The sequence below is a fragment of the Sus scrofa genome, chromosome 10 (genome assembly GCF_054392235.1).
Source record: "Sus scrofa isolate SSC_HxYL_T2T_F1_AM1 chromosome 10, Sscrofa_HxYL_maternal_Yorkshire_Landrace_v2.0, whole genome shotgun sequence".
NCBI lineage: Eukaryota > Metazoa > Chordata > Mammalia > Artiodactyla > Suidae > Sus > Sus scrofa.
This window is the reverse complement of record NC_139392.1, coordinates 95,922,976-95,937,268: the sequence shown is the minus strand read 5'-3', so window position 1 is coordinate 95,937,268 and position 14,293 is coordinate 95,922,976. Positions and strand designations below refer to the sequence as shown.

General features: G+C 37.7%; 1 protein-coding gene across 43 annotated transcripts in view; it reads left to right on the top strand.

Moving 5' to 3' along the window:
* ZMYND11 (zinc finger MYND-type containing 11) overlaps positions 1-14,293 on the top strand; it is a 134,815-nt gene that overhangs the window by 55,364 nt on the left and 65,158 nt on the right. For 42 of the 43 annotated variants that reach the window (XM_084980668.1, XM_084980662.1, XM_084980650.1 and 39 more), the window contains one exon: positions 4,936-5,070. In XM_084980668.1, coding sequence (XP_084836794.1) covers positions 4,955-5,070 — 116 coding nt within the window. In that variant the 5' untranslated portion in view covers positions 4,936-4,954. Of the gene's footprint in view, positions 1-4,935; positions 5,071-6,422; positions 6,449-14,293 lie in introns of those variants that run through there. The other variant, XM_084980657.1, reaches the window with a different exon arrangement.

Sequence of the window (14,293 nt, the reverse complement as noted above, 5' to 3'; positions counted from 1 at the left end):
TTTTGTGGCATTTGTATGATAGAAAGCAAGTTACTTATATAAATGGGATTGCATTGAATTGGATTTGTAGGGGTAGAGAATAACGGGATTGCCTGGGGCCTTGCCAGAGTTACTTGGACCAACTTTATGCCTATTTGAATAACTAGTGTCAAAACCCAGAAAATTGTATATTGATGAAGATGTGGAGAAATTGGAACCCTTGTGTGTCATTGGTGGGAACATACAATAATGCAGCTGCTGTGGAAAACAGTGTGATAGTTCCTCAAAAAATTAAAAGTAGAATTACCACATAATGCAGCAGTTCCTCTTCTGGGTATACGCCCAAAAGAATTGAAAGCAGAGTCTCAAAACATTTGTATACACATGTTTGTAGCAGAGTTACAAGAGCTAAAGCGGGTCCATCCGCAGATGAATGGATAAGCAAAATGGGGTGTATGCATTCAATAGAATATTATTGTTATTTATTTTATGGCTGCACCCATGGCATATGGAAGTTTCCAGGCCAGTGATTGAATCCGAGCCACAGCTGAGACCTATGCTGTGCAATGCCAGATGCTTTAACCAAGTGTATGGAGCTGGGGAATCAAACCTGTGCTTCCACAGTGACACAAACCCCTGCAGTCGGATTCTTTTTTCTTTTTTCTTTTTTTGTCTTTTTGCCTTTTCTTGGGCCACTCCTGCGGCATATGGAGGTTCCCAGGCTAGGGGTCGAATCGGAGCTGTAGCTGCCAGCCTGCGCCAGAGCCACGGCAACGCAGGATCCGAGCCACATCTGCGACCTACACCACAGCTCATGGCAATGCTGGATCGTCAATCCACTGAGCAAGGGCAGGGACCGAACCCACAACCTCATGGTTCCTAGTCGGATTTGTTAGCCACTGCGCCACGACGGGAACGCCTGCAGTCGGATTCTTAACCCATCGGGCCACAGTGGGAACTGCAGTGGAATATTATTCAACCTTAAAAAGGAAGAGGAGTGTGCAGTATGCTGCTGTGTGGGTGGATTTCATGGACACTGCGCTCGGAGATGGACGGACACTGTGCGGTTCCTCCTCTTTGAGGCACTTAGGGTCAGCACAGTCCTAAACCCAAAGCAGAGTCGTGGCTGCCAGGGGCTGGGGCTGAGGACGGGGCTGTAGTGTTTGCCTGGTGAAGCCTAAAGTCATTCATTTCAGGCATGCCTGTTGTATGACATGCCTGTTGTATGTTGTATGAATTTCATTTCAAAAAGGTGAAATGAATTGTGAGATGGATAGTCATGATGGTTGTGCAGCAGTATGAACGTATTAAGACCCCTAAACTGTATGCTTGAACGTGGTTAAGATGGTACATTTTAAGGGCATTGTATCACAATGAAGGAAAATGGAGATTTTACTGGGAAGTTTTGGTTTTATACGTTTGTTTTTTAAACTATAGGACTCTGGAGAATCACTGCTCTAAGGAGCTTCTCTTCCTGAAGGGAGTCTGTCGTAGTCCTCAGATATGTTGGAGCTAAAAAACAATTGAGGACTGAATTCTACATATTTGCTAGTTTTCTTGTCTTTCTTTTTGATGTCTTAATTTTTAATACAACTTAAAGGCTTACTCTGGGACTTTGTTGTTTATCGAACATAACTGGAAAGTTGAATTTTATGGTTCCACATCAAAAGTTTATCGTGTTTATAACCAGGTTGGGCACCTTGGGCAACAGATGAAAAATAAACTAGACACACCTTTTCTTACTTGAATTAATAAATTCTTTCTAGGGATTTTAAGTTATCTGTACAAGGCAATAAATACATTTATAAGAGATGGATAAATAAATTACAATTAGAATTCATAAGAGAATTGCGCTTGCTTCTGGGGGAAGGGTTGGTTGGGAACATTTGCCTGATAGTAATTTCTAGAAAGAACAGAATTTTTTTAGTAATTAGTAAAGGTTCAGGGAGAGCATTCTAGGCAGAGAGAACTGCTTAAGCAAAGAGAGTTATAGACATACTTAGGAGTTTTGAGTAGTTCAGTTTAGTAGTAATACAATATACATTCAGGGTAGAATAGACTGAAAAGTTTGGTTTGGTCAGATAAATGAAGTCCTTAAATGATAAGCTTAGCTTCTGTCAGTACGCAGAATCTAAGAATCTAATTTTTAAGATTATCTTTTTATTGATAAACACCTAAATTATTCTTCTTATATCTAGCCACATTATTAATCATATTTACTAGATAATGGAAAGATTTTTGTCTGCTTACCGTATTATTATTTTCCCAGAGCATAGAAGGATGCCTGTCATACAACAGGCATGCCTGAAATGAATGACTTTAGGCTTCATAAGAAAGGAGAACTTCAGTGATTGTACTTTAAAGAGATCTTGTTTTAATAGGTCAGATTGTTTGGGGTATTTTGATAACATGCCTCAAGCCTCACTGTATCTACCTGGCTTCAGTTTGCATCTTTGCCGTGCTTTCCTTGGGTTAATAACTGTGAGCATCTGCCTCGTGGTCTGCTTTTGGTAAAGGACGAATCTGTCTGTGTGACTTGGTTGGGTGGATCTCAAAAACTTTGGCTTTACCTTTACCTCTGCTTTCCTGCAGTGTAGCATTGCTTAATTCTTTACTCTTGATGTTAACAGTTTCTAGGAATTAAGTGATGTCTGCTCCCAATTTCTACTGTATTCTTCTGGTTGTTATGTTAATGGTTATATTTGCTATTAATTTTAGTATTTTTAAAAGCTTTGCTGTTACGTATTTTCTGTAGTTCTGGATAAATTGCTCTTTAATGTTACCTATATGTATTTTGAAAACATCTTATAAGTTGAATTGTTTGTCAGCTATACCTCCTTGTATTCCGTAGTGTTTGTCCCAGGGATTATAATATGCATCCTCAATTTACTCTACTTCATGTTGAATTAATATAATACATACCACTTCACATAAAATGTAAGAATTTACAATGACATAATTATTTACTGTTCTTTCCCTCCTCGGGGAAAGTGTTATTGTCTGTTTTTACTTCTACATATGTTATAAACCTAATGATACCTAAGAATTATTTTTATCTTTGCTTTAAACAGTTATCTTTTCAAGAAATTAAGAGGTTTTATTTGATATTTTCCCACATATTTTCCATTCTTCACTGTTACCCAAGAGAGAAGTGGTCTCTCTTGTCTGAATTCTCACAGCATAGATTTGGACCATGTATGTCTGTGTGACATAATTATGAGGAGCAGTTCCGTGTATGTTATTTTCTTTCAAGGAACCAGAGTTTATACATTTTAAAATACTTCATTGTGTTTAGAACATTGCCTTACACAAAATAGGCAACTATATTTTTTAAGCGTGTGAGAATGGCTGAAATTTTGTGCAACCTCACAGGTTTTATTGTTACAGTTCACTATTAGATATCACTTTCTAACATTTTATATTCTTACCAGTAAATTCCTTACCATAATGCTTTTAAGATTTGGAAAGTTGATACTTTCACACAGTGCACTTAAACTGAGAAGTTTCTATACATTTTAAATTGGTTACTTTCTAAAACAGACACAATCATAAATTATTTAGAAAAGGTTTTAGTTTCATATTGAAGTTTATACTGAACCAACTAATTTTCCTTAAATTTTCTTTAAAACTTGAATGCTGGTGTTAGATTTTGATTCTGAATTGATTTTATAATTCCGAAAAACACCTTCTTGTTCTAGGACCCTGACTGATCCTAGACTCCCAGAAGTGAGTCTATAGTTTAGCTTTGATGGCAGCTGCTAGCTTTATTTGGGTTTATTGGAGAAAAAAGGAGAACTGATGTAGCTATGAAAAGAAATGTAGAGGTGGAGAAAAAGATTTGTAAGGTTCTATTGGCCGGTCATGGAACACAGTGAGGTGCCAAGAATGTGTTTCTCTCACTTATTCTCTTCCCTTAAGAAATAAGAAAGGCCAGGTCAGGGTGATTTCAGCCCCCCAAAGTTCTGATGTTTGCCTTTTGCCTAAGGGCTCCAACATCATAACCTGTATAGTTTAGGGTCAGGTTCTCAGTGAACTAATAGTCCTCTGTGTGTCCAGTGGAGAGTCTAGGCGTGCAGCCTCTTTCTGCAATATCATCACTCATCAGACATTCAGGCTGCAAACCCATTTTCCCCAAGTCTTGCCAGAACACAGCTGGTGGCCATTTTCCACCATTTATTCAGAATATTGAGATTTGGGAGTTCCCGTTGTGGCTCAGAGGGTTAAGAACCCAACATAGTGTCTGTAAGGATGCAGTTTTGATCCTGGCCTTGCTCATTGGATTAAGATCTCATGTTGCCACAAGCTGCAGCGTAGGTGGCAGATGCTGCTCAGATCCAGCATTGCTGTGGCTGTAGGGTAAACCGGCAGCTGTAGCTCCAATTCGACCCCTAGCTGGGGCACCTCCATGTGCCGTAGGTGTGACCCTAAAAAGAAAAAGGAAAGAATATAGACATTTGAATAAATTAGAAATGATGTTTCCTAGTAACACAGTGAATGACCAACAGCTAATCGAGGCATCTGGACATCTCTAACAATGTGGGTCCACTCTAGTATAGCAGCCCCAGCCTTTCACACCTCAGCTAGTCTCTATTTTCTGTTTATGGTTTTTTGCTTTTTAAAGGAATTTTTTCATTATCAGTATGTCTGTATTACATTGAAACATGTAAACCACGAATATAATAAAGAATACATTCTAGATGTCTGTCTCTTTGGCATGTTGTTGTAAGGTAGCCACTGTTTTTCTTGGGAAGACCCATTTAACTGTTTGGTCTCACAGTGTCATTCTTTGTGAAGTAATGCAGTGAATATTTTTATAGAGTCATTGGTAATATGAATGCTAGAAAATAAAAACTTGGCCATATTATATATACTGAGGCTCTGATAGTGTTACTTAAATTGACGATAATTCACTTTGTAATCCTTGCCTTTCCCTTATGTTTTTGTATATTGCTACAGCTAAAGGAGTAAGCAGGTCATGGCACGCTTAACAAAAAGACGGCAGGCGGATACAAAAGCTATCCAGCATCTTTGGGCAGCCATTGAGATTATAAGAAATCAGAAGCAAATTGCCAACATTGACCGTATTACAAAGTAAGTAATTTTAAACAAAAAAATCTCTGTGAAATTTTATATGAGGCTTTGGAGGAAGGTCCCAAAATTATTTATTTATCAATTATGCTAATCAGTTTTTGGTACAAAGTAGCAGTCACTTTTTGCCTTGCCGGAGTAGAAGGTTGTTAGGAAAACATACTGACACATACATGAGCAACTTGTATTGAGAGGTTGTATAAATGAATATTAGATGCACTGTTTTTAATAGTATACTAATAGATTTTTAGTTACCAGAATTTTGTACCTCTTGAAAACAAGTTTTTATTTGTCTTTTATTAAAAAAGGCTTTCAATTAATCACTTTTATGTAAACGATCTAAAAGTCTGCTGTTGATCATTCATTTTAATATACAGTAGATAAAGTAAATACCTACCATGCAACACGGTAGGTCTAGTAACTAATATCTTACTAGTTTGTAGTGCACTAACACATAATTTTTAACAGTTCTATACTTCAGAAGTTATATTAAATAAACCTTCAGGCAGAAAGTTTTGTTTTGTTTTTCTGTTTTCCAATGCTATTTATCTTGAAAGTCTAAGATTCAGAATAGAAAAAAATCAGATGACTCTATGAATACTCTGTTTACATGTTATATACTAATTACAAGGGAGTCTTCAAATAGAACTTGATTTTGTTTTGTTTCTCTGGTATTTTTAAAGGAATAAAGCTAAATTAATCTTTTTACAATGTTTGAATGATAGGTTTGGTAATTTAGGTAGAATTTCTTTATACCTGTTCCTCCAGTGCATTCTTTAGATGTGCCCATAAAACGGAAAACAGATGATTTACGAAAGCACATTAAGTGCTTATTTTTGTCCTTATTAATAAGTAACAAATTTAAGTACCATCTGTTTCTGTCCCTTGGTCGTATTCTGGCAAAGAAGCTTATAAAGTTTACTTAAGAGGGAAAAGACAGGAGCAAGAGACATAATGCTATATATTGCTCTAACCCTGTATTTACCTTTGAATGGCTTAGAGTTGTGCGTGTGCAACTCCTAGCCCCTAAAGGCAAGTGGAAGGGGAGCGAATAGGTAATAGCTATGTGGGAAATAGGAATAAATGACTTTATGTGTGTTGTAAAAACCTCAAAATGGTTGGTTTCTTTTTTCTTTCTTTCTTTTTTTTTTTTTTTTTTTTTTTTTTTTTTTTTGTCTTTTTAGGGCCACACCCTCGGCACATGGGAATTCCTGGGCTAGAGGTCAGATCGGAGCTGCAGCTGCTGGCCTGTGCCACAACCACAGCAACACCAGATCTGAGCCTTGTCTGCCACCTACACCACAGCTCACGGCAACGTTGGATCCTTAACCCACTGATTGAGGCCAGGGATCGAACCCGTGTCCTCATGGATGCTAGTCAGGTTTGTTAACCACTCAGCCACAACGGGAACTCCTGGTTGGGATTTTTTTTTTTTTTTAAAAGAAAAAGCATAGTTGAAGTATATAAAAAATTACTTATAGAAGAATACAGAAATATTATATTGTTCTTTGGATTTAATTTTTTAAAGTTGTTTAATTTTATCCGAACTATTTCAACTTCTCAGGGTATTACTTCGTATCAGTCCATGGCATCTTTTTCTAAAAGCTCTAGAGACATTCTCTGGGGAGCTCTAGTGATCTCTCAGGTGGCAATGTACAGAGTTTGGCTGACAAGATTACTGTCTTTGGATGACTGTCATGTGTGTGCGCATGTGTACACTTGTTAAATTGTGAGGCTGCAGAGGCTGTTGACAGCCTTTCACACCTCTTCCTTTTGGACACAGAGGATTGTTTTTTGGTTTTGGGGGGTTTATTTATTTATTTATTTATTTTTGCTTTTTAGGGCCATACCTGTGGCATATGAAAGTTCCCAGGCTAGGGGTCAAATTGGACCCACAACTGCCGGCCTACACCACAGCCACAGCAACGCAGGATCCGAGCCGCATCTGTGACCTACACCACAGCTCGTGGCAACACTGGATGCTTAACCCACTGAGCAAGGCCAGGGATCGAACCTGCATCCTCATGGACACTAGTCAGATTTGTTTCCATTTGCGCCACGATGGGAAGTCCATGATGATTTGTTGATAAGCCTTCTCTTTTCCTTTCCTCATCAGTACAACCTAAGGTTACCAAGGCTTATTTCCCTTCATGTTCATCACAGAACTTAAGATAAATATGAGTAAATTTGTTTACCTGCCAAATAGCCATTGTTTTATCAGTCTTACACAGAGACGAAAAATAATAAGAAAATCAGAGAGTGTTGGAGTGGTTCCTGCTGTTCCTTCTATCTCTTCTCATCTGAGAGTAGGCCATCCTCCTTTTTATTTTTATTTTTTTTGTCTTTTTTCCTTTTCTAGGCCCGCACCCACGGCATATGGAGGTTCCCAGGCTAGGGGTTCAATCAGAGCTGTAGCCACTGGCCTACACCACAGCCACAGCAACGCCAGATCTGAGCCAAGTCTGTGACCTACACCACAGCTCACGGCAACGCCAGATCCTTAACCCACTGAGTGAGGCCAGGGATCGAACCCGAAACCTCATGGTTCCTAGTTGGATTCGCTAACCACTGTGCCACGACAGGAACTCCCCTCCTTTTTATTATGGGGGTGCATTCATAGCATCTTATATGTCTTTCCTAACACTAGTCATAGGTGTACTTACTTCCATGCCAGTCCCTCAGCCACAGAAAGGAGCTGTCTAGATAATTGCCTAGCCTGGTGCCTTGGCTTCTGAGCAGTGTTAATTTCCTTGCTCATAACCCTTGCCAAGTAAGTTAGGAAGAAGCATTGGACCAAGACAGGAAGTCAGGTCTTTTGCTTTAAAGCCTAATAATCTTATTCTGTATTCTAAGTAGGTAAATGCTTTTCAAGTCTTAAATTAATTTAAAATCAAGGTGCTCTGGTTAGTTATAGCCAAGTCTGAACATAGAGGTACCTTTCAGACTTTCCAAATATCTGAAATTACTGAAGCCTTTAGTAGAGTTATTGTAAAGAATATATATTAGTCATTAAGTTTCACTCTCTATTTGACTGGTGAGTGACTCCATTATAAAAACAAAAGCTGTACAACTTTCATACATTTAAAAGTTTTGGCCTTTAAGGTCATGGTGGTTTATATTTTGGAGCTTGATACATCCTAAACACTGTAGTTTACTTCTGTATAATGATTTAGCTCTGCTTGTTTTTATTTGAAATGTCTCTTAAGTCATTTTTAACAGAGGTTTCTCCTACATCATTTTTGTTGTTTTCCTTTGCAATTTATTTATTGAAGGAACTGGTTCATTTTCTCCCTCTTTTCCCGTAGTCTGCCCTTGCTAATTGCATCCCTGTGGTACCCTTTAACCTGCTGAATGGTACCCATTCCTCTGCATCTCATGGAAATTAATAATTGATCTTAGAGGCTTCTTCATAGGTGGGTGATGTGTTCTGCCCTCAGCAGCCGTCATGTCTGCTGCTTTTCACCTGGCAAGATGAATGCTAAGCCTGGTGCACAGAGGCTAGATCCAGTACTTCATTAGGGATTGCAAAATAGTGATAAACTAATTTCACCATTTCTTTTTTAGCTAGACTGCTACTTCTAGAAGGACATAAACTTCCCATCACTTACATATGTGGTATGGTTCATATTGGAAAGGTGGAATAACTGATTCTTTTATTTACCAATTTTCATAATGGCATCCTCTCATGGTAACCCGTTAGTGTGTGTGTGGGGGGGGGAGGGTGTTTGTGTTTGTTTGTCATTTGGAATAGATGTGTTTGAATACATTTGATGTATTTCAGACCATTCCTTACATAATCCCTATTGATGCTTAAGTTTTCCCTTCTTTGACCAGTTAGGGCCTCTTCATGTTGGTTCCTGAAGTTGCTCTCTGCTTTCCATTATGACAGGATTTTTTTAGGCTCATTTAGGATACATCCTGCCCCAGGCTTGGAATCACTGATTTATCCAAAGGACTGTGGTTTCTCCCAGTTAGGAACTGCTTCAAGAGCATTTTTAGACCCTTAGTGTGCTGATTGCTGCCAGATCGGTCTCTTTTTAGGCCTTTTGGTTAACAGGAAATACATACAATCGTAAAAGAAAGACCGCGTCATGAATTCATACTGATATTTTCCCCTTGAATTTATGGCTACTGGTTTTTACTGAACTATCTAAAATCTATATCTCCTTTCTTATACAGTAAGAGTCATGGTTTTTAAGGACATCATGAATGATAACATTTTATTTTATTTTATTTGAGATGAATATTATGTATTTATGCGTATCCACAACAATTAGGGAATTTTTCGTTAATGTTACAAAAGCAGATTATGGAACTAGATATATAGAATGATCCCATTTAAAGAAATTTGATTATAATTAATGACAACATTTTAGAATATCATGCAACACTGTATACCAAGCCATCTGAGAATAACAGCACCAACACTGTAATAATTTGTTTCATAGAAACCATATAAATTGTTTCATCTGCTTTTAAGCAGTTGTACTGATTCTAAACTGTCAGAATATAGCTATTACATATTACACTTTCTTTCTTACAACTGCCATTTATTCCTACTTCACCAAATAAATGTTTATTTTTCTGCTTACCTATGCCTAAAGTTCATTTTCTAGTAGATTCTTTTTAAAAACTTTTTCTCCCCTGCACCCCTCCAATTTTATTGAGATACAGTTGACATACAACACTGTATATAATAAATTCATAATAAACACAGTAAATTTAGTTAACATTCATCATCTCACATAGTTAGGACATTTTTTTTTGGTGAAGAAAACTTTTAAGACTTACTCTCTCAACAATTTTATGTTGTTAGCGGTAGTCACCGTACCATACTTTACATCCCTGGAACTTACTGACTTACTGGAAGTTTGTGCCTTTGGGCCGCCTTCACTCATTTTGCCCACCCCCAGCCCTGCCTCTGCCAACTGCCAGTGTGTTCTCTGCATCTGTGAGCTTAGGTTTTGGTTTTGTTGTTGTTTTTAGAGAATCTACATACACGTGAGATTGTATAGATTATACAGTATTGGTCTTTGACTTAATTCACTTAGCATAATGGCCCCTAGGTCTGGCCACATTTTCACAAAATGATAGGCTCTCCATTTTGATGGCTGAAGGGTATCCCGTTGAAAAGGTATACACCAGATTTTCTTTATCCACTGGTTTACTGATAGACACTTAGGTTGTTTCCTTGTCTTGACTTGTAAATAATGCTGCTGTGAACAGGGGGGAGGGGTGCAGATATCTTTTTAAGACAGTGATTTCATTTTCTTTGGATAAACACTGAGTAGAATTGGTGGATTGTATGGTAATTCTGTTTTTAGTTTTTTTTGAGGAAGCCAAGCCTCGTACTCTTTACCATAGTGGCAGAACCATCTGGGAGACTTCCTGGGAATAAATTTCCGAATTCCTGCATATTAGTAACAATTGGTCTGCAGTCTTTTTACTTGAAAGTCAGTTTGGTGGGATATAAAATCCTTAGCTTTTACTTTCTTTGTTTGAGGTTCTTATATGTGTTGTATATTCTGGCTTAAGGCATTGCTGACAAAAATCTGATGACAACTGATTTTCTGTTGTGACTTTGTCTTTTGCCTAGAATCACAAATTTTTTTTCTTTAAAGTCTTAGTAATTTGACTGTATGTCTCAATGTTGATCATTCTAGGTTTTTCTTTTTTGTCTTTTGTCTTTTTAAGACTGCACCCACAGCACATGGAGGTTCCCAGGCTAGGGGTTTAATTGGAGCTATAGCTGCCAGGCTGCACTATAGCCACGGCAATGCCTGATCCAAGCCACGTCTGCGACCTAAACATAGCTCACGGCAACACCGGATCCTCAACCCATTTTGATCCCCAGAGATCAAACCCACAACGTCATGGTTCCTGGTCAGATTTGTTTCCTCTGCACCAAGACGGGAACTCCCATTCTAGGTTTTTCTTGGGTACACAGTAGCCCTTTAATATGAATTTTGAAATGTTGAAAATTTTACTTTAAAAATTACACACTTGGCCCTTCCACAACATGGGTTGAACTGCACATGTCCACTTTTGTGTGGGTTTCTTTCCTTAAACATGTGGTATAAGACTGCATGGTCCACGGCTGGATGCACATGTGGAACCAGAGACGCAGAGGGCCGACTGTAAAGACAGGTACAGACTTTTGACTGTGTGGGGTGGGGAGGGCACCTCTAACCTTTGTGTTGTTCAAGTGTCACTTGTATGTGTATCATTTATGTATTATTGTTACCTTGTATAGGTAGTTATTATTTTGCTATTTATTGGGGCCTTCTCTCTCTCTCTCTCTCTCTCTTTTTTTTTTTTTTTTTTTTTTGTCTTTTTTCCTTTTCTAGGGTCGCTCGCATGGCATGTGGAGGTTCCCAGGCTAGGGGTCTAATCGGAGCTGTAGCCGCCGGCCTACACCACAGCCACAGCAACGCGGATCCGAGCCGCATCTGCAACCTATACCACAGCTCACGGCAACGCCAACACCGGATGCTTAACCCGCTGAGCAAGGCCAGGGATCGAATCCGCAACCTCATGGTTCCTAGTTGGATTCATTAACCACTGTGCCATGACGGGAGCTCCAGATTGGGGCCTTCTCTTATACTGTGTTGGTTTCTTTTCCTACCGTCTCTGTATTTGACATTTTCAGGTGGGCAGTTACGAATAAAGCGGCTATATGTTTTTGGTTTGTAACGTTTCCTTTCTTTACAACTTCTGTTTATGACGTTTTCTGCTGTATTCTTGTGTGCCTTCTTAGTTTACACTTTACTTCTTTTTCATGTACTTCTCATCTGTGTTTGTAGGCATGTCTCCTGGGCCTGCTTTCATATTGAGAATGTTCTGTTCCTTCAGCCACGGCCCTTTTACATTGGCCATTTTGATGTGAAAATCAGTTTTCCAGAATTTGTACCAGAGAAAAGTGGTTGAGAGTGGTTTTTCTACATATGGCTCTAAACCTCCTTATGTCGTTGTTATGAAGTGCCAAAAATATGGTCTCGTATTTCTCATGGTTTCTTGATTTTTCTTTACCTTTTTGCAGAAGAGTTTCCTTTGTACCCAGTGTCCTTACACTGTGGTTCTTTATGACCCGACCTCAGTTTTAAATACTTCTGTTACTAGCGATTCCTCTGCACTCTGGGGCTCTGTACTGGCAGGGGGCTTTTGACTGTTCATGGTGCTCATTATACTCCAGCCCCTGAAGATTTTACCATGAATTCATGCATTACCATCAGTTACCTGAAATAGGAGTGTGTAAAACCCTATCCAGCTTGAACTGCTGCTCTCAAGTTGGCCCGCGTTGCTTTCCAGTGACTGCCTGTTGGTTATTTTATCCTTCTGTGCTCAGTTCCAGTAGGTGGTCTGCTATTTCCTATACAGGTTTCCGTACCAGTTGGGATTGTAGCTCTTGGAGATTTCTCCTCACCTGCTCAGATTTGGGGATTCATGGGGATTCTCATCACTTAATTTTGTTGTTTACGTTATCCAAGGGTGGGGTTGTCTGATTTTTTGCTAACTTGTCTGGTAACTTTGTCTAGGAGTTTTGGAGACATTAAAAACCATGCTATTTCCATTGTCTTCCCAGCTCACAGCAGTCTTTCATTTTTCTTAAAAAAAAAAAAAATTACTTAAAGACACTAGATATTTTCTGAAGTCCTAAAGCAGAGATAAAAACAATACAAATTGCTTCTAGCAGAGGCAAGTCCAAGGAACATTCTTCACATTTGTATGTAACACTAGACAAATCAGAATCTACAGCAGTATCATCCTCAGAGGGTCATTAAAATATTAAGATTTGTGTTGAAATTTAAGAAGAAATTTCGTGAGTAGATGTCTCAGATCCTCAAAGTTAATCAGATAAGTAGGGACAACAGTATCTATAATAAAATAGATTTTTTTCTATGTTGCAAATGTTTCTGTCACCTAATCTGCTCATGTCTTGTAGGGTTCATAGCAGTAGCTTCCTATTGGTTGTCATTGCACCGTCCTCAGAAAGAGTCCTAAGTCTTTTTTTTACCACTTTCTTTTAATTTTTTCTTTTTTTCCTTATTAACTGCTAATGTTCTATCAAGGAATAGAAAGAGTACTATAAAATAGAGAATCACTGTTGAGATTTATTGAATATTCCAAGTATTTATAAAATATAACCAAGGGAAACTAACAAGTTCTATTATTTGAGGATGGAAAGTATTTTTACAAAAAGATTCAGTCTGAAATCAGAATACATATATAGAATGAAGTTTGATTTTTTTTTTTGGTTAACCTGTGCCTCTGATTTAAAAGCTCATGTTTATTAGTTTGATTTAATGATGATATAAAATTCCATACATGACCTCAATTGGGTGCTAAATAAGCATGAATAAATTTTGGCCTCTCAATAAAACATTTTACATTTTTAGAAATTGAAGGAAGTTTTGCGATATTTAATCACCATAAAATGGAAACAAGTAAGTCATTTTATCATAGAAAAGAAAATACATTAGTTTAGCTGAAGATAAGCATGGGCAAGAGTAGCTTGTCTTTTAGATTAAAAGTCTATAAATGCTAAATTATAAGTTGCACATATGAACTCATCAATTTTATGAAATTTGGATAGGTATCATGAAATTAAAGCTTTGAAATATTTGATTACTTAGCATTTGTGTAAAACATTTATAACATATTTTTATGTTTAAAATCATGCTGTTAGCCTTTATTTTACAGCTTTTAAATCAAAGAGCAAAGAGATGAATCATATGACAACAGAATCAAAAATGAAATTTAAACTTTGAGTCGCTAGGATTCCCAATATGATTCGTAATTCATTGTCAAGTTAATTTTCTAAATGTCACCTATATTTTAATATCCAAAAAAATAAGTTGCGTGTGTCATCTTTTTCTTCTTTAATCCAAACAAATTATTCACACCTGATTTGGATAATTATAATATAGCATTAGAATTTCTTGAGTATTATAAGTAGTAGTTGAAAGATCATTTAAAGACATTTTTGAATTAAATATAGATTTTATATTAGTCTCTGCCAGCATTATTGGCATCATTGGGAGAGGTGAAATTGTTTTTTGTTGACTGCTGGAGAAAGCAACTGAAACTTTTGTTTCCTTCCTATCTTGAGTAACTGTGATTCTGAGTTTCTAGAGGTGACCACATTTATGGCTAGCATGATTAGACTGACATTGGATTGGTTGACTTAGTCCCGTTCACGTTAGTGTTTCAGATTAGGACATCAATT